Source organism: Prunus dulcis, chromosome 1, assembly GCF_902201215.1.
Source record: "Prunus dulcis chromosome 1, ALMONDv2, whole genome shotgun sequence".
NCBI classification, from domain to species: domain Eukaryota; kingdom Viridiplantae; phylum Streptophyta; class Magnoliopsida; order Rosales; family Rosaceae; genus Prunus; species Prunus dulcis.
In genome coordinates this window covers 43171296-43195225 of record NC_047650.1, presented here as the reverse complement: position 1 = coordinate 43195225, position 23930 = coordinate 43171296, and the positions used below count along the sequence as shown (strand labels likewise).

The 23930-nt window shown below is 35.8% G+C and overlaps 3 protein-coding genes across 12 annotated transcripts; 2 read left to right on the top strand and 1 right to left on the bottom strand.

The window, feature by feature from the left end:
- The first annotated feature begins 257 nt into the window (after positions 1–257).
- Positions 258–6915, top strand: LOC117636555 (YTH domain-containing protein ECT1). Of its 4 annotated transcripts, none has more exons than XM_034371113.1 (10): positions 258–461; positions 1372–1425; positions 1984–2045; positions 2737–2893; positions 3657–3721; positions 3842–4207; positions 4463–4978; positions 5145–5357; positions 5691–5864; positions 6428–6915. In XM_034371113.1, exons 2-10 carry the CDS (start codon positions 1398–1400, stop codon positions 6545–6547), a joined length of 1701 nt encoding a protein of 566 aa, XP_034227004.1. In that variant the 5' UTR covers positions 258–461; positions 1372–1397; the 3' UTR covers positions 6548–6915. The 4 variants fall into 4 exon arrangements, with proteins under 4 accessions (XP_034227004.1, XP_034227020.1, XP_034227011.1 ...); XM_034371129.1 differs by having other exon boundaries at positions 314–461; positions 2737–2815; XM_034371120.1 differs by having other exon boundaries at positions 314–461; positions 2737–2815; positions 3654–3721.
- Positions 6916–7284: 369 nt separating this feature from the next.
- On the top strand, positions 7285–13217 carry LOC117613861 (tRNA pseudouridine synthase A). Its single transcript, XM_034342467.1, has 11 exons — positions 7285–7347; positions 7427–7781; positions 8189–8245; positions 8433–8510; positions 10534–10587; positions 10743–10825; positions 11203–11302; positions 11391–11453; positions 11721–11966; positions 12528–12588; positions 12704–13217. Exons 2-11 carry the CDS (start codon positions 7533–7535, stop codon positions 12799–12801), a joined length of 1089 nt encoding a protein of 362 aa, XP_034198358.1. The 5' UTR covers positions 7285–7347; positions 7427–7532; the 3' UTR covers positions 12802–13217.
- Positions 12905–23098, bottom strand: LOC117613860 (bromodomain testis-specific protein-like). 7 transcript variants are annotated; one of them, XM_034342462.1, is made up of 9 exons: positions 22912–23067; positions 21306–21962; positions 21091–21168; positions 19131–19374; positions 18377–18473; positions 17010–17148; positions 16186–16572; positions 15350–15577; positions 12905–13016 (listed from the first exon to the last, which is right to left on the bottom strand). In XM_034342462.1, exons 2-8 carry the CDS (start codon positions 21921–21923, stop codon positions 15377–15379), a joined length of 1764 nt encoding a protein of 587 aa, XP_034198353.1. In that variant the 5' UTR covers positions 21924–21962; positions 22912–23067; the 3' UTR covers positions 12905–13016; positions 15350–15376. The 7 variants fall into 7 exon arrangements, with proteins under 7 accessions (XP_034198353.1, XP_034198355.1, XP_034198354.1 ...); XM_034342464.1 differs by lacking the exon at positions 12905–13016 and adding an exon at positions 13192–13533; XM_034342463.1 differs by lacking the exon at positions 12905–13016 and adding an exon at positions 13192–13491.
- Positions 23099–23930: the final 832 nt, after the last annotated feature.

The following is a 23930-nucleotide window of genomic DNA, read 5'->3' as shown; positions in this document are numbered from 1 at the left end:
AATATTGTCTCCAGGATAAATTTGAGAATTTTTATTGACAACAAATTTAAGTTAAAAGATGACATCAAAGTTTTGGGTTCAAAAGGCAAGCCTTGCTAAAAATGGAGACCCGAAATAACAAATTTTCAAATCCCTCCAAACAACAAACGGGAAATTAATGAGAAGGCCCAATTCCCAAAACGTCGGCACCCGCTTCTTTGACCTCGCTAATCTGACGGTCAAAAAGCGTTCTTCAAAAAACTAGGAACTAATCGTGACCGTCAGATCTTTCCTTTATTTCTAAGGGCTTACAACACACAGTGCGTCAGTGCCGGTTCCCCTCCCACTTCTTCTTCTACACAAACACAGTCCTTTCACTCAATTCACTCTCTGTGGGAAAACCGCCGCGCTTTTCTCAATCGCAAAAGCGGTTCTTCCTTCATCGCAGATCGGCTTCTGCTGTTTCGATCCGCGTTTCTTAGGTTCGTTTCTTCTCTCACTTCGTTTCTTTTAGTTCCTCTTAAGGTTTTTTGGTTCCTTTTAAGGTTTTTTGGTTCTTCAAAACGCTTGCCATTCTAAATCATATAAGCGTCTGTTTCTCTATGAAATTCGAAACTAGTTTCAGTTTTCGTTTCAACAGATGAAGGAAGCCTCTAAATTCCACTGCATATCTCTTTTTTTTTTTCACGAAAATTTATTGTCATAAATAATTTTCGCTTCTTTTTTGGGTGCTTTTCTTGATAAATGATATCTCTTTATTTAGTGTTTTTTTTTTTTTTTGGCTTTTCTGCTTGTAATATCGTTGAAACCAAACAATTTTTCTTGGGAAAGAAGGAAAGAAAAATTTAAAAATTGAATTTTTTTTTCTTTTTTGTATTGATTTTAGCAAATCTTGGAAAACAAGAATTCCGACTTTCTCTGAAAAATATCTTCACTTTGAGATATCTCGTTTAAAAATCTAATTATGTTGTCCTCGTAATTTTCCGCTGAGATTTTTTTTGGTAAAACTTCTAATTTTGTTTTAAAGAAAAAAAAAATTAAAGGAAGACGATCCACATGTCGTTATCTGAAGGAAAAGGGGAATCTAATGTTTTCCAAGGCAGAATCGAATATTTCTTGGTTTTGCTACTCTGCGCCTCTTGCATAAGTTGCCCTTCGTATTTTTTAAATCTCTTTTGAAATATATTATTTTTCGGTCAAAATTTAAATAAAGAAAACTTAAGGGTTAAGTTCATAGTGAATTTATAATTACAATAATTATATTTTTTTAATTGGAAAGTTTAATCAGTTAGGGCAACACAGCTGGGCTTCTTTAAGCACTAGGAGGAGAGAATAGTGCTTTCCCTTGTTACTAACCCTTGTTTTTTTTTTTCCCCTGTTGTTCGGTTCTAGGTTTGAATTGTGTTTAAGGATTGGTAATGGCTGGCGAAAAGAAAATTGAGAAAGGTATTTAATTTGTTCTTTTAGTTAATTATTCACCAAGTCCTTAGTGCAATTTGTTTGAACTTTTGGTAGAGAGTCATATTTGCATAGTTCCTAGGTTGAAAGAATTTCCCGGGTTCTTTTAATTTATTCAATGAAGTGTTTGCTGCAAATAATTTTCAAAGCTGTAGATATGAGCTTTCACGAAAAAAAGTTTATGGGTTGTTTGTATTGCAGCAGAACTCTCTGTTGTTACTACAGTTGTATTTAATTGGTACTGCTGAAAAAAAAAAACCGTTGTTTTTCTCCCTCAGTTGCAAGGCTGCAATTTTTGTTTATCATCTTGCAATCTTCTGGTGCAGTGATGCTAACACTTGAATGTCTCTTTCGTATGATTTCTGTACTAAAATATCAGGTGTTGGATTTTCCAGAGTTATGCAATGTGATGATTGGTTTGAAATTTTGTTCAGTATGATGGACCAATTGATTTCAATTTCTGCGTACTTGACAGAAATATTCCTTTGGATGCAATAAGTTTTCTATTTTTATAGTTGTGTTGTTTTCTTGACTGTCTGTTTTCAGGAGAGCCTATATCCACTGTACTGACGGCAGATTCTGTTACCGGATTGAGTCAGCAAGAAGTGGTATGTCAAATATTCCTTTTCTTAGTGTTTTAACTTTCACCTTTTCTCTCTCTCACTCTCTCTTTCTCTGTCTGATCATGTGTGTCCCCTCCCTCTTATCCCGTTAAATCTATCTGTGCTTGCTGTTCCGTAAATTTATTTGATGTTGTTGTCCATTAGTACCAACTTAGCTAAGAATGCAGTCATTGATGTGCATGAAGCATGTTTCACATGCTTAAAGTATGAAATTTTCAGACTGTAAGTCGGGATGTTTATACTTATGGTGCTGAAAATTCGTTCTCTTCTGTGTGTTATAGAGAAGGGTAGAGCTTTAGAGGGAATAGTTTAATTTTGGTTGTTGGAAGTATAGTTGTTGGTTTAAATGATTATAAGCTACCAGCTGGGATTCTTAATCTTTTGTACCTGAAGACCTGTATGAACCCAAACAGATTGAGTTTTTTTGATTTGGATTTTCTTGGATACTTTATGGTCTGGGTCTGAATACAACTGACCTGACTTGGGTTTGTGTATTGATTTTTCTTTTGGATTGTTCTATCTCATTCAAAAAGATAGTTATTTTTCTTCTTTTATATATATATATATATTTGTTTTTACTTTTGCCAGTGAGAGCTCAAGTTTAAGTTAATGTGTGGACTTTTGCTCAACTATAATTTTTTTCTTTGCCATTGTTCTTCGTGTATTTCTCTTGCAGGTATCTGGAAAAGACGGAATACCATCTGATCCAATCCCCTCCATGTCTTCTTTATTGGATTCCAACTCTAGCATCAAAGGTGAGACTGATCAAGATTCAGTTGGAGAGCATGGTGTTTACTATCAACCTACTAGCTGTTACAATTATTATTACCCAGGTTAGATGTGAAAATGATTTTTTGTATTTAATCTGATTTTTATAATGGTATATAGTTCTAGTTGGCCTCGAGATTTTGTATATTTCCTTTGAAAAAAGAAATATTTAGTGTCTAATTGAACCTCAAGTCAATAAATGGAAAGAGCTTTGTAGTTATGGCATACAAACGAAATAATCTTTTTCTTGCTATACTAAAATATGTTCCTTTAGTGGAACACTATACTACCTTACTAAAAATCGTGGTGTTTTGTTATCCCTCTATATCTACTCTTGGCAGAAGAGTAAACTTTGTCTTAGACAGGGTGGTAAATATAAGTAGGTCAATTGGGCGTGCTTTTTTGAATATTTGTATTTGGACAGTTTGGGATGCTCAGACAGATTTTCCCCCACCCTTGGGGTTGGGTGTGATAAGGGGTGAATTGGCTGTTACTAGTCTGGTCTGGACTAGAGTAACAAGGCTATCAGTTTGAGATTGAAATATACAGAAGAAACATGAAACCCTTTATAAATGGTGTATGTAATACAGTTCTTGTTTGTTGAAACTCTCAAGTCGTATATATCATTAGAAACATGAAATCCTTTATTAGAAGTATATGCAGTAAAAAACATGAAAACCTTTTTTTGGAAGTGTATGCATAAAAAACTTGAAAGCATTTAAGAAGAGTGCATCTAGTGCTATTTTGTTTGTTAAATTTGTACTTTTAGTTAAACTACCTATGAATTCTTCATTGTATAAAAATATGAAACTCTTGTATATTTAGCAGGTTATAATGGATCGTTTACACAGATGGATGATCATGGTTATTTACACGCTAATAATCAGCATACGGTATGTTCTTCCTCTTTCTATATGTCAATCAGGTTTTGGAAGATCAAATTTTATCATGAATCTGTCCTTACTGGTTGAACATAAAATGATTTTATTCTTATCACCTTTATGCTGATCCAGGGTGTGCAGTCTGACAATGGTTCAATGGTCTATTATCTTCCGGGCTATAACCCATATGCCCCGGGAACTCTTATGGGAATTGACGGCCAAGGTGTTGGTCAACAGCAGTATTTTCCTTCCTCAGGATATATGCAACCTCCTGTTTCCTATGGTTCAGAAGCTGCGCCTTGTTATTCATGGGATACAACATTTGTTGGAGACGTCTCTACTGCAGCGAATTCTGGTTTTGGAAATGTAAAGGTCGGTCCAGGTTCTGCTGCTTTGTCTAAGTCGGGTGGCTTTATTTCGACTAAAACCAATGGCAATCTTCCTAGCAGATTTTCCAAGGCTCTCCCTCATACACAACCCTTCAAATCATTAAACAAGGTTTGCAGTTTGCATAATTTTTCTGTGCAACTTTGATTTGGTAACATTATGGTTTTGATAATTTTTCACGTTAGCACTCAACTTATAGCTTCACTTTATTTGTTACTGTAGTGGGTGGCTTTCCTGCTTAAGTGTTAGAGAAGATTCCTGCATTTGCTTTAGACCATTAATAGGATGTTATGTGTTGTATTGTATTTGCTTGACATGAATAGCCTTCGAAATGTTGATATAGAAATTTTGAATTTTATTCTACAGGTATCGCATTTGGGCAATGATTTCTCAGCAGGTCTTTTGAAGGGGTACAACCCAGCTGGAAGGTTCTCATCATTAGCTAATCAGAAGTATGGTCTTTTTCCTCCAAATGGTCACGTGAACTACAAATCTAATGCGAGAATTTTGAATGGAAATGATAGATTTAAGTCCAGGGAAAACTATAACAGGAATGAAGATTTTGAATCCTCAACTGAGCTGACACGTGGTCCAAGGTCCCGAAACAAGAGCGCTCCTTTAGATTCAGCAATTGAGAAGGAAGAACTATCGTTTACAGTCCATAGAGATCAATATAATCTACCAGATTTTCAGACTGATTATGAAAAAGCGAAGTTTTATGTCATCAAGTCTTACAGTGAGGATGACGTCCATAAGTCCATTAAATATGATGTTTGGGCCAGCACTCCAAACGGCAATAAAAAACTAGATACGTCATTTCGTGATGCTGAATCAAAATCTAGGGAGACAGGCACACAGTGTCCCATCTTCCTCTTCTTCTCGGTGAGTTTGATTTATGCAATAATTGATATGAATTGACATGGTAGGATGTGGGATCCATGTCACACATTTTCACATTAATATCTCTTGATTTTTTGGGTTATTGAGTTTTTTGTTATGTGGCATGCTTGGTAATACAATGAGATTGAACTCTTATTCTCATTCTCAGGTAAATGGAAGTGGACAGTTTATCGGCCTAGCTGAGATGGCTGGCCAGGTGGATTTCAATAAAGATATGGATTTCTGGCAAGTTGACAAGTGGAGTGGTTTCTTCCCAGTAAAATGGCATGTAATAAAGGACATACCTAACACTCAATTGCGGCATATTATCCTCGAAAATAATGATAACAGACCTGTAACTTTTACCCGGGACACTCAAGAGGTACTACTTTGCTTTTTATTTTCCATTGGTTACATTGTCTTTTAAATAACTTTATTTTATAAACTAATGAAAGTTTGCTGGGTCTTGCTTTGGTTAGATTTGTTAATTTCTTTTTAATTTGTGCATTGAAACACTGAAACATAATTCGCATTGATGACAAGTCTGTTAAATTATTAAGCATATTTTGTCCTTAAGTTGAGGTTGTGCTATACGCATGATGTGTAAATTATGTTTCGTTCAGGTCTTGCCTTTGGATGTTCAGATTGTTCTCTGCTCCATTGTTTTTGTTGTGTTTGTAATTTAGACTGTTCTTTTGTGTTTTATAATTTTCAGATTGGACTGAAGCAAGGTTTGGAAATGCTGAACATATTTAAAAGCTACACAGCTAAAACATCATTGTTAGATGATTTTATTTTCTATGAGGATCGAGAAAAGTCTCTGAAAGCCAAGAGGAGCAGTAAGCCTGCAACTTTGAAGATGGAAACTTATGACAATAATGATATTACTGTAAGTTCTGTTTTTCCTGGTTTAATATTGGGTACTACATCTACATCCTTCATTTGATTCTCTTATTAGCAAGCAATGCACTAAAGGCGGGATACTGTAAACACTGCTTATGCTTATGCGTCGCATGACTATTATTTGGTTGATTTGTATTTTATTGGCATATATTAGGCTGTTCCAATTATATTGTAGATTAAGGTTTAAGTTACCATTCATCAATAAAAAATTAAATAAAATGATGTAGAAAAAAGGTAGATTAGGGTTGAAGGGTATTTTGCTGATGTTTTTAAGGGGTGGGCTTGTTCGGTTGGTTGTGGTTAGTGATGAAATCTTCATCCGCAAAAAATAGTGAACAATAGAACAATAGCGTGTTTTCACTTTGAGATATTTTTCCTCTAAAGTTGAATGATGTTTTGGAGATTCCACTCGGACAAAAAATAGTGGAAATGAAATGTTCTATTGTTCACTTTTTTTGGTTAATGCTTAAATGTTCCTACTTTTCTTTGTCATCTAAATAGCTGTTAAAGTAGAGTTTGAATTTTGAACTTCATTGCCGCATTTTGCAGAAACATATAAATGCAGGAGGGAGAAACGTTGATGATGAATCAGCTGGAATAAGGATGGCTTCCGATCGAGCATCTCTCATTTCACTCACCAAAAATCTTTCCCTCAATGGTTGCCCATGATGGATATGAGGAATGGGTTAAGGACTGCATATACATTCCTTGTCTGCACTTTAGGCATTTTGTGAGTTAGTCAAAGCACCTTAGGTCTAGAGATTTTGTTTCTTCCTTGGTTCTCTTTTTTGTTTTGTTTTTGTTTTTCAGTCTATGTTATATTTTTCTATCCTGGTTTTCTATCTAGCTGGTGTGCGTGTTTAGTTTTTATTTTTATTTTTATTTTTTAGTTTCTTGGGTCAGTTAGATGGTGAGTTGTAGTGATTCAAGTTGAATTTCTGGTGAACAATTGGAGTTTGGGAAATAATTGTCCTTTTTTCCCCACTCTCATAACAGATTGATTATTAATTGAACAGTCTTGCGTTTTTGTGAGAAAATCATTGCACTAGCGAAACGAAGAAACATAACTTGTAAATCCAGAAAATTGAAAGATCATAATTAATGGATGTCTGTAAGTCACAACCATTTGAGTTTAATCACCATCACATGGTAAACTTAGTTAAGATCAGTGCACTTCCACTTGACAACCTAAACGGCTTCTCTCACCGTGACCTTATCTTTCTTGAATCAAAAAGCTCACGTTACTCCAATTCCATAATGATTTGTGTTTAGCTAGAAAGCCTAAACTATATCGGTACCGGAGAAAGAAGTCAAGTGCAACGCCATTAAACGTAGTCTAAAAAAATATAACAAGTATTGGACTCTCTCCAATTGTGTGATTCGAGCAACCGAACACATTTGGATTGGTTTAGTATTGGACTCATCTCCAGTCTAACGCAATACATGCAAATTGCAATTGAAGAAAAAAGGTAAATTAGTACAGAGGCATTTTCTTATTTACTGTCAATCCTGGTTTTGGTTTGATATAGTCCTGCATCCAAACCGCAGCTCAAGCCCTTAAACCCTGTTTTCCTAACGTTCGAAACTTCACACTCGCAAAACCCTAGCAGACTCCAATTTACTGTTCGGGGCCTGAGAAATTGTTCGAAAATCAATGACAGAAAATTTGAAGCACTCACTAGATAGTATTAGTAGCTCCCATTCTCCGCATAGGCCTTCAAAGATTTCCAAAACCACCGACGATCTCAGCGACGACGAACAACAACAACAACAACAACAACCAGAATCGATGAGCCAACGCCCTGGAATTCAACGGTATCTACTCGCAATAGAGTACATTGGGACTCGCTTCTCGGGGTCTCAGCAACAGTCCAATTGCCGTACAGTAGTTGGCGTTCTTGAGGTGATTCATTCATTGTCGTTTTAGCCTTTGATCAAAGTTTGACTTTTATTATCTTCGTTTGCATAAGGAAAATCAATAGACGGAAGTTCATGAAATAATACTGTGCTCTCATTTCTGTTTGGTTGGTGAGAAAATGGAGGAAGTTAAACACATAGGTATTTAATATTTATGATACTTTGTTTTCTCCGTCTGGGTGTTGATAGAAAATACGAAAAAAATAAATTAGAGAACTACATTTATAAATATTATGTTTTTGGTTACTAGTGGAAATTTCGTTACTTTTGAGTTCTATTGTCCTTTCATTTCCTTCCTCGTCCCTGCAACTAATGGGATCCTTGAGCTGCGGTTTATGCTTTATTCAAATTGCTATTTTTATTCCAAATCAAGTGGTTCTTTTATTTGTGTAGGAGGCTTTTCACAAATTTATTGGCCAGCCGGTTTCAATGTTCTGTTCAAGTCGAACTGTAAGTCTGTTTTGTATTTACTGGTGACTTTCTTGTATTTGGGGTTCATTACCACTTCTTCTCCTTCTAATCTTATTAAAGTATATAGGATTACTAGTATTAAGTGCCACTTTGTTGCAGTTGTTTTCTAGCATGCATTACATTTGGGGGAAATGAGGTGGATGCATTCTGTTTTTTGTTGTTGTAGGATGCAGGAGTCCATGCCTTGTCGAATGTTTGTCATGTAGATGTTGAGCGCATAAGCAAAAGGAAGCCTGGTGAAGTGGTATGTCATTTTTAAAGCTAGTATATTATATTATCTATGCACTGCATATAATGGATAGGACAAATGAAGTTTTAACTCAAATTTTGTTTTTATTTTTCTCAGATTTATGCGGTTAGTGAGGAAGTAGTAAAACTCCTCTTCTTAACAACTAAATAAAAATAAAAATTGAGTTAACCAATTTGAGAAGTCCCATTTCTTTCTTATTTTTACCTTCAAGATTCATATGGTGGTTTTGATTTGAAGGTCTGTGATATAATCACTTCGTGGTGAGGCTGTCTCATTCCATTGAGGTCACAGTTAAATTTGATGTTGTCTGATTAATCTGTTACAGAAGCAGCATACTTTTGAATTGCACGTAAATTTCAAAGACTTCTTAGTTGAAGAAAATGTGTACATGATAGTTTTTGTCTTTTAATATCCCTATTTTGGTATTCGGCTTGGGGTAGAATTATTGCCTCTGATAACCTGGAGAAGGGGAGGATCATTTTGTTGCATCTGGTAAAATTCAGAGGAATCAGTTCACCACTTCATGTTACACTGCCAGGTGACCATAGAATTGTGGGATTCTTTCCTTGCCTTTTTTGGTGTGGTGGGTCATTCCTAGATCAACAAGAGACTTCTCATGGTTCTACAGGGTTTACAAAGTTAGTAGGGAGTTTAGATATTGTTGGCTTACAGCTCCCTTGTGTAAAGGAAAGGAAAGAAAGGAACAATAGTTGTTTTTTTGAGTATGTGCAGGTCCCAATGGGGTAGTTTAGATGCATTTTGCATATTGTGTCTTTTGGACCAGAGGGAACCTTTCTTTCGAGCATTTTTTTGTAGTTTAGGAGAGCCTTTGACTTTAATTCTATGAACTAGAGAGTGAGAATTGATTGGGGATGTGTTGCAATGGGGAGTTCTACGGGCATATAGACTTTTGGTACCTGTTAAACAGGGTTATGTGTACTTTAACACTACAATTCCTCATGCAATTGATTCCATGTTTGAACAACATCACTCCTATTTATTTTGGTTTTCAAATCTCATTTGAATCTTGATTGGTAGATCTAGCTTTGATTTGAGTCCTTCAGTTAGTTCACTGCAACATTCTACTATAAACTATTTCACGACTGAATATGTAGCTAGTTACTGTGGTTATCTTTTAAAGTTTGAGTCTCGAAATTCAAGATGATTGGCAGTCAGATCGTTAGTTAATCTCCTGTTAAAAATATATCCTTCATCAAATCCCAACTTGATTTGATCTCAAGCACCAGATCATCTTCATGATCATAGTCTGTTGTCTTTGTCCAATTTGCCACAAGGGTTAGTCCAATTGATGATCACAATATCGATCCTGCATTATCATGCTGTCACATGGTGATAACATCAAATATTTATAATTGACTGCACACAAAATTTCATGAGTACCACTTGTATGAGGTGTCACTTTATAAATTCATCCATCTTTATTCTCTTTCCTATGTGGGACTTTTACTCAGATTTCTTGCAGGCTTTCTTCGTCCTCCAAAAAAACCTTGATTAAGTCAACAACACTTTACATAATTGACATTATTATAGTCAGATTTCCAAGTTTTTGGCAAGTTAACGTAAAGTTTTGAAGCATTTCTTCTCTAGTTTCTCTTGGCTCTGTGGCTATGATATAAGATTGTTGAAGTGTCCTAGTGTGTGTCACTCCCCTTATGCCATTGCCTGAATCACTTTACCAACGGTTTTGTATTTTGATATGATAGTTTGTATGAATTTACATGCATCCACATGGAAATCTCAAAGCATTTTGAATTTTTTTTGTTGTATTCGTTTTTAAGTTGATTTTAGTTTAGTTTTGCTAAACATTCTTCTTTTAAGTAATTTGGGCTTTGTAATAATACCCAATAATCAATGGTTCTATTTCAGGTCACTTTTTAAAAATTTAAATTTTCTTTGTAGTTTGTGTCTGCCTGATAAGGTAGAAGAATTATGAAGATGTCGTATTTGAACACTTCTGGTTGCTGTAAAAGTTACTTTTATTTCTGTTGAAGTGCAGTTAGAACCCCATGAACCTGCGGTAGTCAAAAGAGCTGTGAATCATTTCTTACAGGTGTGGTTTGTTTTGATTTGTTGAAACACAAAAAATATCAGATTGGAAACTCAGTTTGACTATATATCTGGAATTGCGGATCTGAAACCACAGCCAATTGATACTTGAAGTTTTGCTTTAATGATGAGATCTGACACTTTGTTTTGTTACATCAGAAGAATGAAGGTGACGTAATGGTGATTGATGTTCGCAGTGTCCCAGCTAATTTTCATGCTCGATATAAAGCCCAAGAGCGCACGTAGGTACTCATGAATCTAAAATTATGTAAAAATAATATACAATCTAACGTCCTGGGACTCATATCTGTGTTATTAATGGTACCCATGCAGATTTTTCTATACACATTTGACTTGAGTGTATAACTTTGAAGTTAGTCTGGTAAATGTAAACTAGGTTGCAGCTAGGTGCCATTTCACACAGCATGGTGGTATCCACCAGAGAAAATGCTGTAGAATGAATCATAACCTTCCAATGGTTGAGTTACAGTAAGCTATTACTGTAAAAATATTTAACATGACAGTAATATTGATGTAGTTGGGCCTGCTTTATGTATGATCATATTTAATGAACCATATAGGAAAATTGTTTGATTTGCTTCGTTCAAATTTTCTTCAGGTACTTCTACCGCTTGCTGTCTGGGGCAGAGACTTTGTCAACCTTTGAAAAAGACCGGGCATGGCATGTACCAGAAGAGCTGAATCTTCGAGCTATGCAGGTTCATTAACAGTTTTCAAAATATTATGCTTGCTTCAAATATATATGGTCATTAAATTATCATGTCCAATGCAATTGCATTTATGCAGGAAGCATGCAAGGTTCTGGTTGGACATCATGATTTTAGTTCCTTTAGGGCAGCAGGTTGTCAGGTTGTTCCTTACCTCCTAATTGTTGGTAAATGCATGTTGGCTGCCTTGCTCTTGTTCTTGTTGGTGATGTTATTCTATGAGTTGACATGTTTATATATATCTAAACGCATTTTGGCTGCCTTTCTATTGACATTATACCATAGCATACTCAATCTAGCTTGTCTTGCATATTCTGTGGTTTTATTGCCTGTCTGTTGGACGTTCTCTAAATATGTTTTTTTTAAAGGAAAAGACTATTGTAATGTTTTAAAACTACGTTATTTACAGGCCAAATCACCAATCAGAACATTAGATGAACTTAATGTGTCTGAGGTAGTGTCAACTCCTTGCTTTCCATCAATAATGGAGAGGAAACAAAACAATTTAGGAGAAGATCCTCATGCTGGCACGAACAAATCTGAGACTGACCCACCCCCTAGTTTCAATGGAGGGGCTGATCTAGGATTTGGCTTGAGAAAAAAACACCGTTGCTTTGTGGTAACAGCACGAGCACGCGCTTTTCTATACCACCAGGTCGAGGTTCTGCTTTCTAAACGTCAAAATTTTAATGATTATTTTAATGGTCTGCAGTATGTTCTCTAGATTTCCACCCTTAGGGTGACGGTCATGTTTTTTGAGTTTGTTTTGTTTTTGGTTACTTTTGAGTTTATACTTTATAGCTTCTTATAGTGTTCAGGTCCCCTAACACTGTCCCCTAACAGGGTTTCAATTGCAGTATACATCTAAATAGAAGTTTGTTTACTTTGGCTTAAACATTATCCTTTTCTCATTTCTGAGTTCTCTAGTTTTTGTTGTTGTAAATGCCTATGCAACTTTGAGCATTCATAGTTGGTCTCTGGGGTATTTGTGCCCCATTTGGCACTGTGGTATGAATTCTACAGAAACGTCTAAATTAGCTTCAACGGTTCAATTATTTTTGGGCCAAGGTTTTTTTTCCAACTGATGCGAACTGAAATTCAGAGTTGTAGCTCAAAGTATTGGAAATTCATCTTGGAGTCTTATTGTAGTCCGTCTTCCTACCCTCAGTTCAAGTCGTTCCAGACCTGTTTACTGAGATTGTTGAGATTTATGCAGGTTAGACTGCTTGTTGGTGTACTTAAAGCTGTTGGGACTGGAGATTTAAAAGTACCTGATGGTGGGGTGCATAAAATTATTATTATTATTTTAAAAATTTTCTTTGTATTTTGATTGTTTTCTTGTAATGAATGAACTAACAGTTTTTGCTTTCCTGATAAAAATGGAATTTTCAGTTGAGAGGATCTTGAATGCAAAGACAGTGACTGCTGCTAGTCCCATGGCGCCTGCTTGTGGTCTATACCTTGGACATGTAAAATACGATTTGCCCTGAGAAGAAAACTGTAACTCTGTCAGATGTTTACAATGGACTTCTGCGGAATCTTAAAGAAGACGTGTGATCAGGGCTTGTGTTCAGGGTAAACATTCTATCTTTGAACCAGTTCCACTATTCTTGGGACGGACACTTGTTCCAATTCTTCAAAGCCGACAGTAGATATTGTTGATCCAAAATTCAAGGGTTATACCCCTGTGCCGATTCTTCACAGCCTACAGTAGACATTGGTGATTCAAATTTCTCAACTGAGTTCGTAAACACCAGAAGCATTTGTAAGCAGTAGATGTCAATTTAATGGTTGGAAATTTGTGAACGATTGCATGTAAACTATGTTTTATGTCCCAACAATATGGATTGCCATTGCTAATACTATCAGCGTCGGTGCAATAAAGAAACTTGCTGCCTGTTTTGTATTTCGGTTGCATGTAAACTTTGTGTTAAGATCATCTTGTACACTTTTGTACTAAAAAACCACAGGTGAAGTAACTTAAATAAGGTTTTAGAACTTTTCATCTTCCACCAATGAGAAAATACAATTTTGAACCATTCCACATTTATCTCATGAAAGCGTTGTGAGCCTTTCATCGTGCTAAATCGTTGTGTTCTTCAGGGACATGACCTCAAGGTATAGTCGGGGTTCATGATTAATTCATGAAGGCACCCAAATGGACTCTGGCCTGCTTTTGCCTACAACAATGCCAGAAAATCTGCTTCCCATGTACCAATCACCTTTTTGTGAATAAAATAAAGCTTCGATCAAGAAGCAAATAAACAAAGCAATACAAATTCAAAAAGAAAAAAGACAAATTATAGTTGCTACTCCAGCACTCAACCACTATTAGTAATGTGCAGCATCGCTAGCTTGCCTTACTTGGCCACAACATTCACCTACCTTTTGTATCTCGTTGTAGAGAGATAAAGTAAAAAAATTCCTAAATCATTTACCTATTGATTCTGTTGCAGCCGAGCTGCTTTTTAAACCCTACAAAATTTGAAATATTTGTGGAACATTACATGTTTTATGTGGGAGGATAAACAATTGGTTGCCACTGCGTCAACTCAAAAAGAGTGAAAATACTAGTTTGCCCTCATTTAATTCCGGGAAAGGTCCAAATCAGCTCAATAATAAGAGTGTTGACTCAATCCAAGTCAGCTGTTTTAGCCCGCAAAAGTAAAGGGATGTAATCTTAATCCCGACATGCCACTTTGATTTGGAGTAGGACTCAGCTTTCAAGTGATCATAAACTAATCCGATTAAGGAGGGGAAATGTACTCCTACAAGGATCCTAAAGTAAGGTACGCGATCGTTCGAGGTCTACTACTGCAAGTTGAAAACTTGCAAGATTACTGCTCAAGTGTCGAAAGAAAGTAGTTGTATCAAACTCTAATAAGATTCCAACAACTTTCATCAAAATTCTTATGAAATTTAATGGAGTTCAAGAAAGGCAAATAAAATCCATACTAACTGCTTTAAAATCCATTATAATCTCAATGAAGATTTTGACGAAATGCGATGAAAGATTTTGACAGAAAGATTTACATTGACTGATTTGAAAACTGAAGGACGCAAATGAAGATTCTTTATCACTTGTAACCAAAAATAAAAGTATTATGAAAACGGAACTGAAGCTATGTAACTGATTTTACCAAGTAGCTATTGGTTAAGTGGTATTTCTCTCTGGATTGTTTGGATGTGATAGAAAGTTGGAAGATTCCTGCTCCCTACAGAGGAAAAAAAAAAAAAAAAAAAACCCACAAACATACAAACAAACAATGTCTACATTCTGATTCTACTTAATTTGCTTTATTAGAACCACTGGATGGAGTGCCAAACGATGTCAAATACATATACAAAGGAAACAGGGATTTCCAGATACTCCTTGAAGTAACTTGCTACTACATATCTAAATAAAGTACAAGTTCTATGGCTTGCTTTTTGTCACCCTTTATGGGAAACAACCATAAACCCTTCCCTTTCTGTTGACAAAGAACTGACCAAAATATACAATGGTAAAATCTCTTTACTCCCCAAACACAACCAGAACAAAAGTAGAGAATCACCGGAAATGGAAGATTGCAATATAGGCAATTTGTCCATAAAGCTGAGTTCCATCCGTTGCTCGATTGAGATTACACATAGGTAACGATTAAACACTGCAATTGTGCACATGCATGCATCATGCATGTGTATAAGAATTTGCAAAAACCTATTATGTGTTTCGTGAGGTAGTTTTGGTACAGAAGAAAATCAAAAATCAAACTCCTTTTTCATTTTTTATGCTAGAGATTCAATGAACGTATATGGGGGAAAAGGAGGGATGGAGGAAGAAATGATGTATGAAACAAAAAAACTTTGAATAGTTCAGTTTTCGGTTTTTAATTTTCTTTGTGTACGACCATATACATTTCTTCTACATCCCCCTCAAACCATACTTACTCTTCATCCCTCATTTCTCCCATGTAATTCCCTTTTATTTCTAACACAAAAATAAAAACACCAAATGGGTCCTTGCGTAATAAAAAGATTAAAGACATATTAAGTTACCTCATGAGCAGGCACTTAGGATGGGAACTACTTCATGAGCATGTTAATAGCTGCGTGAATGGAACTGGTATGAGAGCTGCGATGCTGAACCAGTGAATGGGGACCACTCCAGATAGACTTACTATTGTTAGGGAAGAGAGTCCCACATAGATCCAAAAGCATGGGATTTTCAAATTGCAAGTGTTCATAAGCTTTAACTTTCTTATGCCTCTCTTGTGATTCCTGCGACTAAATTAGGCAATTTAGTAAAGTTTCACATACACATCTGAAACCTCATAAAAATATGAAATGTCAAACGTGCACCTTTTAGAGTAGGAAATTTGTTAAACTGCACAGTTAGATTGTTAAAAGAAATAAACTAAACTGTGAGCTCAATTATTTTAATTGAAAGAAAGTTCTGTTGCATTTTGGTTAGTTCGAAATTCAACGACTAAACCAACCCTTACATGCTATATTTGATTTGCTACTAAAGTACTAAAGCAAAAATTAAAATTTATTTATACAAAAAAGAAGAAGATAATTTGAAGTTTCTGATTTTTATGAATATATACATTGTATGAAAACGTTCTATGATATTCTTATACTATCTACTATTATGTAAAGATTTTTCTTTGAAATTGAATAATTTTTTATTCTATTTTAATTTTGGGCATGATAGTTTCTCTTGTATATATGGTAAAATTTAAATAGTTTGATGAGTTATAAGTTATAACCAAGGCCACCCTACATCAGGACTATGCAAGATGTGACACCTAATTAGAGCAAAATACCATTGTTATCCCCCACCCCCTAAAAAAACACACATGGTTGATGCCAAAGAAAATAAAATGTTATACCTTAGGTTTATCTGCTACAGTTTCTTCCTCATGCTGGATCACCACATTCTCTTCATTTCTATTAGTTTGGTCTCCGGCAGCAACCTTCTCCGCTGTTATTGGTTGTGATTGTCTATTAGGCTCCTCTCTTGATTTGTCAAACTTCTCTAGTGCTTCACTATTACCTTCATCTTTCATCTCTGTGTCACTGTCTTCCTCCTCATCCCCCTCATCACCATCATCCTCTTCCTCGTGCTTCTCCCCTGAAGGGCCATACTGCTGTTTGGATACCCCCATTTTCACCTCTTCTCCTTTGTCTTCTACCTCAGCATCAGGATTGGGGTCCAATGATCCATCCATATCGGAAGAGGAATTCTCACCAGATGGGCTTTCCCCAAGTGAAGCTTCCTTAAGAGAGAACACTTTTATTCATCAAAAGAAGATTCCCGAGCAACAATAAGAACAGTAACAGCAACAAAAATAACGATAGTAATAATAACTAGGTTAACCAAACATGCAAATTTAACTGTTAAAGGCCTTTTTCACAAGTAAAAGCCACTGTTTAAGGCAGTCTTTTTCACATACGACCTGTCAGTTTAACTCTAAAAGAAAATTGCATTTTAAAATTTTAAATGTTATACAAAGAGCTCACAGTGAATTAACAAAAGATTTTACTAGTTCATGCGATCTCCTAAAATTTCTCTCATCGTCTTTATGTCTTTATAATTTAGTTAATAAGTTGCTGAGCAATGCATCTGATTGCAGGAATTCAAAGTGAAAACCTACTTTAATAATCATTTTCCAAATGGACCAAATAGAGTCATTGGATAAAACTTCCAATTTACCTCTTGCTTTAACTCATGAGTAAGGTTATTATCACTAGCTCCGTGCTGGCTCTTTGCAATTCGAGCATTCTCCTCACGCTCCCTTCTACGGCGCTTTAGAACACAAATAGCACATAAACAATCGGATTTATGACGCCTTCTGCAAATTGAAGAAACCCCAAAGATAAGAACAAGTTTTCTACTATAACACTAGAAAAACGAAAGCTATCTAGATTAAATGCTTTCGAGGAGAAACTAATCCAAAAATGAAAAGATGTGTGTTGTGGAACACATACTTCTGTCATGTTTCAACAAACATGAAGCATCAGGCACAAAAACTTCCAAAAATTCTAGGCACGAAGAAATATATACATTTGTAATTTTGAAGTTGTAACATTACATGCAATTTATCTGTGTTTGTGCTGATTGCATGGGGAAGAAGTACAGGATATGATGTTCGCTTCTGAAGGTCAACATTCAAACAAAAAACAACAGAGAAAAAAAAAAACAATTCTTGTAATATAGAACATTGATGAATACAGTACCTACATACACTATCTAGCCAGATGTACATGAGAGAAGAAAAAGCAATTACAACAGTTTCGATCAACTTTCTGGGCACTTTCATCATATGGAACATGTCTCCACTCAGGAATACAACTTATAAATTTTTTTTTTTTTTTTTTTGGGGTGAAAATACACCTTATCAATTCTCAAACATACAAATCCCTCTGCCTTAAAACACAAAGAAATTAATAAAAACGCCATGGTATTTTTGCAGACTAACAATGCAGTCAAAAAATGATACAAATATGTAAGCTCATCAGCACGACATTAACCATTAACTTGAGTGCACAAATGCACAGAGAAATCATTGTTTGTAGATGAAAAGAAAATGAAACAAGGAAATAAGTTATGAAGTTAATGAGAAAGCAAATGTCATCATCATCAGGAAATAAAAAACTTCCCCTTCCACAATACTTGGTTAACCCAACTTAACAAGGGGAAGTCATTTACTAGCTGAAGGAAAGGTTTGAAGCCTTACCTAATTCTCAGACAAGAAGAGGCTCATAGCTAATTTGTTATACTATAATATAAAGATACCAGTAAATGAGGTCTGGAAACCTACTGGCCAACAACTATAATGGTGGTTGCCTGCTAGTATAAAAGCCATTCAATATTCACTTGTAATTCGATAGAATAATATGAGCAAAATCCCTTTTCTTCTCCTGATTAACGTTTCTATTTTAGGAATTACAAACATACTGTGCTCTAAAATTCGTAACACGGGAGTCTATGGAATGAAAAGAAACTAAAAACAATTTCCAAACTACATGGATTAAGAGTTCAAACAGCAAATCGATAGAGACTAATATGCGAAAACATACCCATGACCCTTTCGTGTTTTCTGCTTTAATTGGCTACCTTTAAGATGTACTTTTCCCTGATCAGATGGTTCCACAGTATCTTGAGTGCTTTCAACACCTAGCATGAAGAAGATACAATGCTTAGATTGCTGTTATAAACATGGACACTAGCATCTCCAAAGTCCAAAACAGCAAGGGAAGAGCATGATAAGCCATAATAAACCACTGAACAAGCTGCATGAGTACTCAAGTTCAGGTGATAATCTGATATAACCATCATTTTCGGAAAAGAAACCATCCTAATCAGAGTGCACCACTTAGCATATCTTTGCATAACACAAGCAGAGGAAACAACCAACTATGTATAAACTTCCAGGGTAAATGATTTGCTTTAATTTTTAATAAATTTTTAGAGTCAGCGTAAAACACTTCAACATTGAGCACGCTCAACTCAAACAATATATTTTTCAAAAAAAGTGTTTCTAAACATCAACCTATAGTTAGTGTCCCATCAAGGGATGCTCACTATTTCCGTCTCCTTCTTCCAATAAGGTAACACAACCATTGCCGTAAGTGCATCTTGTAGTTCTTTCAATTACTGATCGGTCATTCACTCTAGGAAATCTCGTAATAATACATGTGCAGGTAATGGGTAAATTCCCAAAGAAGGCTACAGTATTCATATCAAATCAGGAGATTGGTTGTCAAATTCAGGATAGAAAAGACTGTTAAAACGTATGACTAAGGAAAAAAGGCAAAGTTATAAAGCCCTCACCACTGGTTCCTCTTGGTTGTCCACTATACAACCCAGCTGCTGTCCAATATTTTGTAAAATTTTTCTTCACACGCCTCATAAGATCCAAGATGTAGTCACCCTTATTGTTGTACTTATAACAGTTGTCCCAAATGTACTGAACATCTTTGAATACATCCTCAGAACTTAAATACTTAACACCCTGTTCAAGATTGCTGCATATTGTTCCAAAATCCATTGGTGTATCTATCACATCAAAATAATCCTGACTCCAGACAAAACATGTAATGAATCAAAACATTAGACAAACAAAATAGGCATGATGCAACATTTATAGCATAACATACAGATATAGATCCTCAACGAGACGAAGTAAAGCATGCAACAAACATAACAAAAGAAAAGAAGAGGCACCGTTCAAGCTCACATCTTTGTTCAATGCGTGTGTGACAAGAGTCACATGCAATAAACATAAACAATCAATTCCCAATACTCTTAACAAAAAAAAAAATAATGAATCACTTGGGTAGCAGCATGAACTTTTAGGAGTCCTGTGATCATCTGTATAGTATATTGGATATCACAAACATATAATTGAATCTCATAAAGTCTAGGAAGCACTGAGGGCAAAGACCAATCAATACAACTGAGTTTTTGGTATACATATGCTTTGTATATTAGGGAGGCATGGTTTTTTTTTTTTTTTTTTGACAATATCAAATACAAAATCATTTCTTAGTCGGAGCTCCAGAAACCAACCCATCATGCCCACTTGTAATCACATTCCAGTAATGACCCAATGAAATGATTTAAGCCTCAGTCATAACACAATAGAAGTTGTCTTCCAGCCAAGACAACAGCATCTAGTGCCACAACCCTCTAAAGAGCCGTTGACATCACAAAAGTTATAAACAAAGAAAAGAAAAGAAAAACTTACAAAGCCTACTTCATGGGAAAAAAAAGGTATGAAAAAAGCAAAGAGATTGAAAAGCATAGAGCGTTGAAGCAAATTGGAACCTCTTGAAAAGGAAATTGACATAAGATTTGTTGAAGGCAAAACATCTTATCTCTCCATTGGTCCATACTTTGTAAGAAACATGGGGATGCGGTTTTGCTAATGGGTTTTATCTCAATCAGCTTCCCATATTTTCAGCATGGATTTTGGAGGTTTTGCAAAGACCAAGAGGGGTTCAATTTTATGGAAAAGTGCAGTGCAAGCATTGTTATGGGTCACGTGGACTGAAAAATAATTGAATTTTGAACAAAATAAAGAAGATTTAGAAATACTTTGAAGGAGAATTATGTATTTGTGATGTACCAATTGATGTAGTACAGCCCATATGTATTAGATTAAGCACTTAAACAATAGAACAGAGAAGAATATAAGAAATCTAGGAGACGGAAATATGGATCGAAAAGACAAAAAAAAGGGCAGAACAGTAGAACAAGAAGAATATCAGAGATCGAAGGGACGAAAGAAAGGGCAGAAATCAGGGTGTTCTAGCCAACTAAAACCTAGACATAATAGGATAAAAATCCCTTGCTTAAACAGAAATCGTAACCCAAATAAAATAGGAAACTTAAAACTAGAAATCTGGAAAAGTAGAAATCCTACTAGAATTTGGAAAACTAGAGAATCTAGGAAACTAATAAATTTAGGTCCTACGCGTCCTGCATCAATTTGGCTTTGTTATGATCTTCAATTCCAACTGGTTATGAAGGAATTTTTAGTTCCCTTTTGGGAATTGGAAGAGTGTTGTTACTGTTTTTACTTTTCCTTAATGTGTGGCATCTCATCTTTTTCATTCCTATTGTTCTGTTACCCTAGGATGGGCTATTGGTCTCACTTTCTTTACTTTGTATTCTTCCTCTATTCAAAAATAGGAAAAGAAAATTTGTTTTTTTATTTGGAAAGACAATGATAGCATAACATATTTTTTGCACCAAAAATCATGCATGCACGTGCTAAATTTGTACTTACCGGTATTCCCAAAGCTTCAGGATTTACAGGGACATTGAAGGGTTCAGCAGCATCCATTTTCATTACCTTCTTTATTATCTGTGAAGTGATAAATGAAGATAAATATAAGTACGGAGGCATTTAAGCACACTTTGAACAGAAACCCATGACACTGGATTAAAGATTTACATGACCCAAAATAATCACAAAGATGCATTTCAAAATTCTCAACATACCATCAGTGCGGTATCTAATTCTTCCTTATTATATCGAGAATCTTGATCAGACATCTTTGGTTCTCTCTCGTACGGACTCTCACTCCGTGCAGGTACAGGATCAATACCATGGTTAACACTAGACCCCAACGCCTTCGATGATTTAATCTTTATACTCCCAACTTTCTTTGACACATTCCCAGAAGCAACAATTTTTACTTCAGCCAATGAATTGGCACTGTCCTCCATTTTCTCAGAAACCACACCTTGTTTTTCCAAACCAATTTGTTGGCTACTCTTATCTGTATCACTTTGTGTATATGCATCAGAAGAAGTAGGCTGAGATTCCATTGTTCTCGAAGTCCTAAGCTTCACTTTAACTCTACCCATGGATTTCCCGACCCCCCTATCAATCGAACCATCAGGATTAATACTGGCAAGATTGCAATGTTGATCAGTCCCAGTTGAAGAAGGGGTATCAACCTCCATTGCAGACTCGGATCTATTCTCGTAATTACCGTCTTCATCCAAATTTGCATCATCCTCCAAATTTACAATAACCCCACTTGAACGTGCCTCATTTCCACCAGCCACAGACCCTTTAGGCTTTCCCTTCTTGTTCTTTCGCTTCCGCTTCATTTTCTAACCTAAAATTAAACTCTGAACACCTCACACTGCCTGTAACCACAAAAGTAAGCTGAATTACTTAAATTTGCATTCCAATTCATTCCAAGAAAGAAAATAAAGGTCATGAAATATTTTCATATGAAAAATAAAAAATTAAAAGCAACAAACAAACATAAATTTTAAGCATAAATTTTATGACCCAATATCCCACATTGGAAAAATAGCATATCTCATGATGGTTTAAGAGCACTCTTACTTTACAAGCCAGTTTTTAGGGGCAAGGTCTACAAATGGGCTCTTATTAATTGGTATCAGAGCATTGCCATGCAACTGGGCCAAACTCTGCGAGAGGGGTAACCTGGGTAAAGATGATCAGTATTATCTATGGGCATATTATTGAGTCATTAAAATACTCGTGGATGAGTGAAGCTGCCTCAAGTTGAGTAAGAGAAGGGTGTCTTTTAAACCATCCCAAGATATGCTATTTTTCCAATGTGGGACATTTCGTCCCAACAAAAAACTAATAAACAACCCGAGTCTCCGTTTCCATACACTGACAAACCGAACCCCCATAAATTAAATTACAACTAAAGAAAACAAAATGACCAAAGTTCCCAACAATTTGATCAAATAAAAAAAACAATAAAAATGTAAAAGGTCTGCGATATAAACAAATTCTTAATTTTACTCAAAATTTTCAAGAATTTCAATAATTTAAGAAGAACAAAATTATTCTTTTTTCAGCAATTTTCTAAGCCCTAACAAGAAGTAAAAGAAAGAACAAAACTTCATTGAAAAAGCAAACAAACAACAGTAGAAAACCCTAGATTGATCAACACCAAGGAATTCATTTATACAAAGAAAGTATTAGTGGTATATCTTGCTAAGCGAGAACCGAATGGTCCGTCGGAAATCGAATACAATCGCAATCGGTTAGCCATGAATACAGAAAACGAAAAAAAAAAAAACTAAACTTTAGACAAGCAAGAGAGGTACGTACCACTGATTGAAGGTAACGTTTCGGAGAAACATTTAAAAAACGAGTGTAGCGCGAGCCTTTTTGGTGTCTGCCAGAGAGAGAGAGAGAGAGAGAGACAAACAGAGAGAGAGGCGGTGAGATTATTGCAATGAGAAGTATAACGTTGCTTGCTGCTGCTGGGCCTTCTTCTAATTGGGCTAGAATTTGGCTGATTATCCCAAGAATTTTATTATTATATATATACTCGGTAACGCATAACACGCGCGAAGTGTGCGCGACTAGATATTTAAAAAATTGAAAAAAGGAACCGCCGTATATCCGGGCGGCTATAATATTTACAAAATAAAAACTTCAAAAGGGACCGTAGTATTGCCGAGCGGCTATACTATTTATTAAAAAAAATTGAAGAGGGACCCAAGTATAGCCGCGTGGCTACACTCTTCGAATAGCCGCGCGGCTATACTATTTATTTAAAAATTAAAAGGGACCGCGGTGTTACCGACCGGCTATACTCTTTAAATATATTTTTACGTATAGTCTTACGGCTATACTATTTATTTTAAAAAATTACAAAAAGTACCGTATTATAGCCGTGCGGCCAGTCGGAAGCGAAATCTGAGATTGAAGGGATTAGGTGGCAGAATCTCATAGAAAATAGGCCAAATTCAGGTGCTTCGAAAGCTCAGCCTCCACGACAACCAGATTGTGGGTCCGGTCCCTCAGTCGTTGGGCTTCCTTCCAAGCCTCAGAGGAGTTCAACTATTCAACAATAGGCTCTCTGGTTCTATCCCTCCTTCATTGGGTTTTAGTTCAGACGCTTGATCTTAGCAACAACTCTCTCACTGACAAAATCCGAGATAGTCTTACAAACTCTACAACGCTTTACAGGCTCAATCTGAGCTACAATTCATTTTCTGGTTCTGTCCCAGATAGTTTCACTCACATTCTCTTACCTTCCTTGCTCAGCAACACAACAATCTCTCTGACCCCCAAAAAACACCCGAGACCCCAGACTGTTACAAAGGAGGACAAATACATTA

Coding starts and splice junctions, on each gene's coding strand:
- LOC117636555 (XM_034371103.1), top strand. CDS start 1,398: ATGGCTGGCGAAAAGAAAATTGAGAAAG. Junction 2,894..3,653: donor TTACAATTATTATTACCCAG/GTTAGATGTGAA, acceptor TTGTATATTTAG/CAGGTTATAATGGATCGTTT. Junction 5,358..5,690: donor TTACCCGGGACACTCAAGAG/GTACTACTTTGC, acceptor TATAATTTTCAG/ATTGGACTGAAGCAAGGTTT.
- LOC117613861 (XM_034342467.1), top strand. CDS start 7,533: ATGACAGAAAATTTGAAGCACTCACTAGATAGTATTAGTAGCTCCCAT. Junction 7,782..8,188: donor CAGTAGTTGGCGTTCTTGAG/GTGATTCATTCA, acceptor TTATTTGTGTAG/GAGGCTTTTCACAAATTTAT. Junction 10,826..11,202: donor TATAAAGCCCAAGAGCGCAC/GTAGGTACTCAT, acceptor AATTTTCTTCAG/GTACTTCTACCGCTTGCTGT.
- LOC117613860 (XM_034342460.1), bottom strand. CDS start 21,923: ATGAAGCGGAAGCGAAAGAACAAGAAGGGAAAGCCTAAAGGGTCTGTG. Junction 21,169..21,305: donor AATTAGATACCGCACTGATG/GTATGTTGAGAA, acceptor ATCACTTCACAG/ATAATAAAGAAGGTAATGAA. Junction 19,375..21,090: donor CTGAAGCTTTGGGAATACCG/GTAAGTACAAAT, acceptor GTCTGGAGTCAG/GATTATTTTGATGTGATAGA.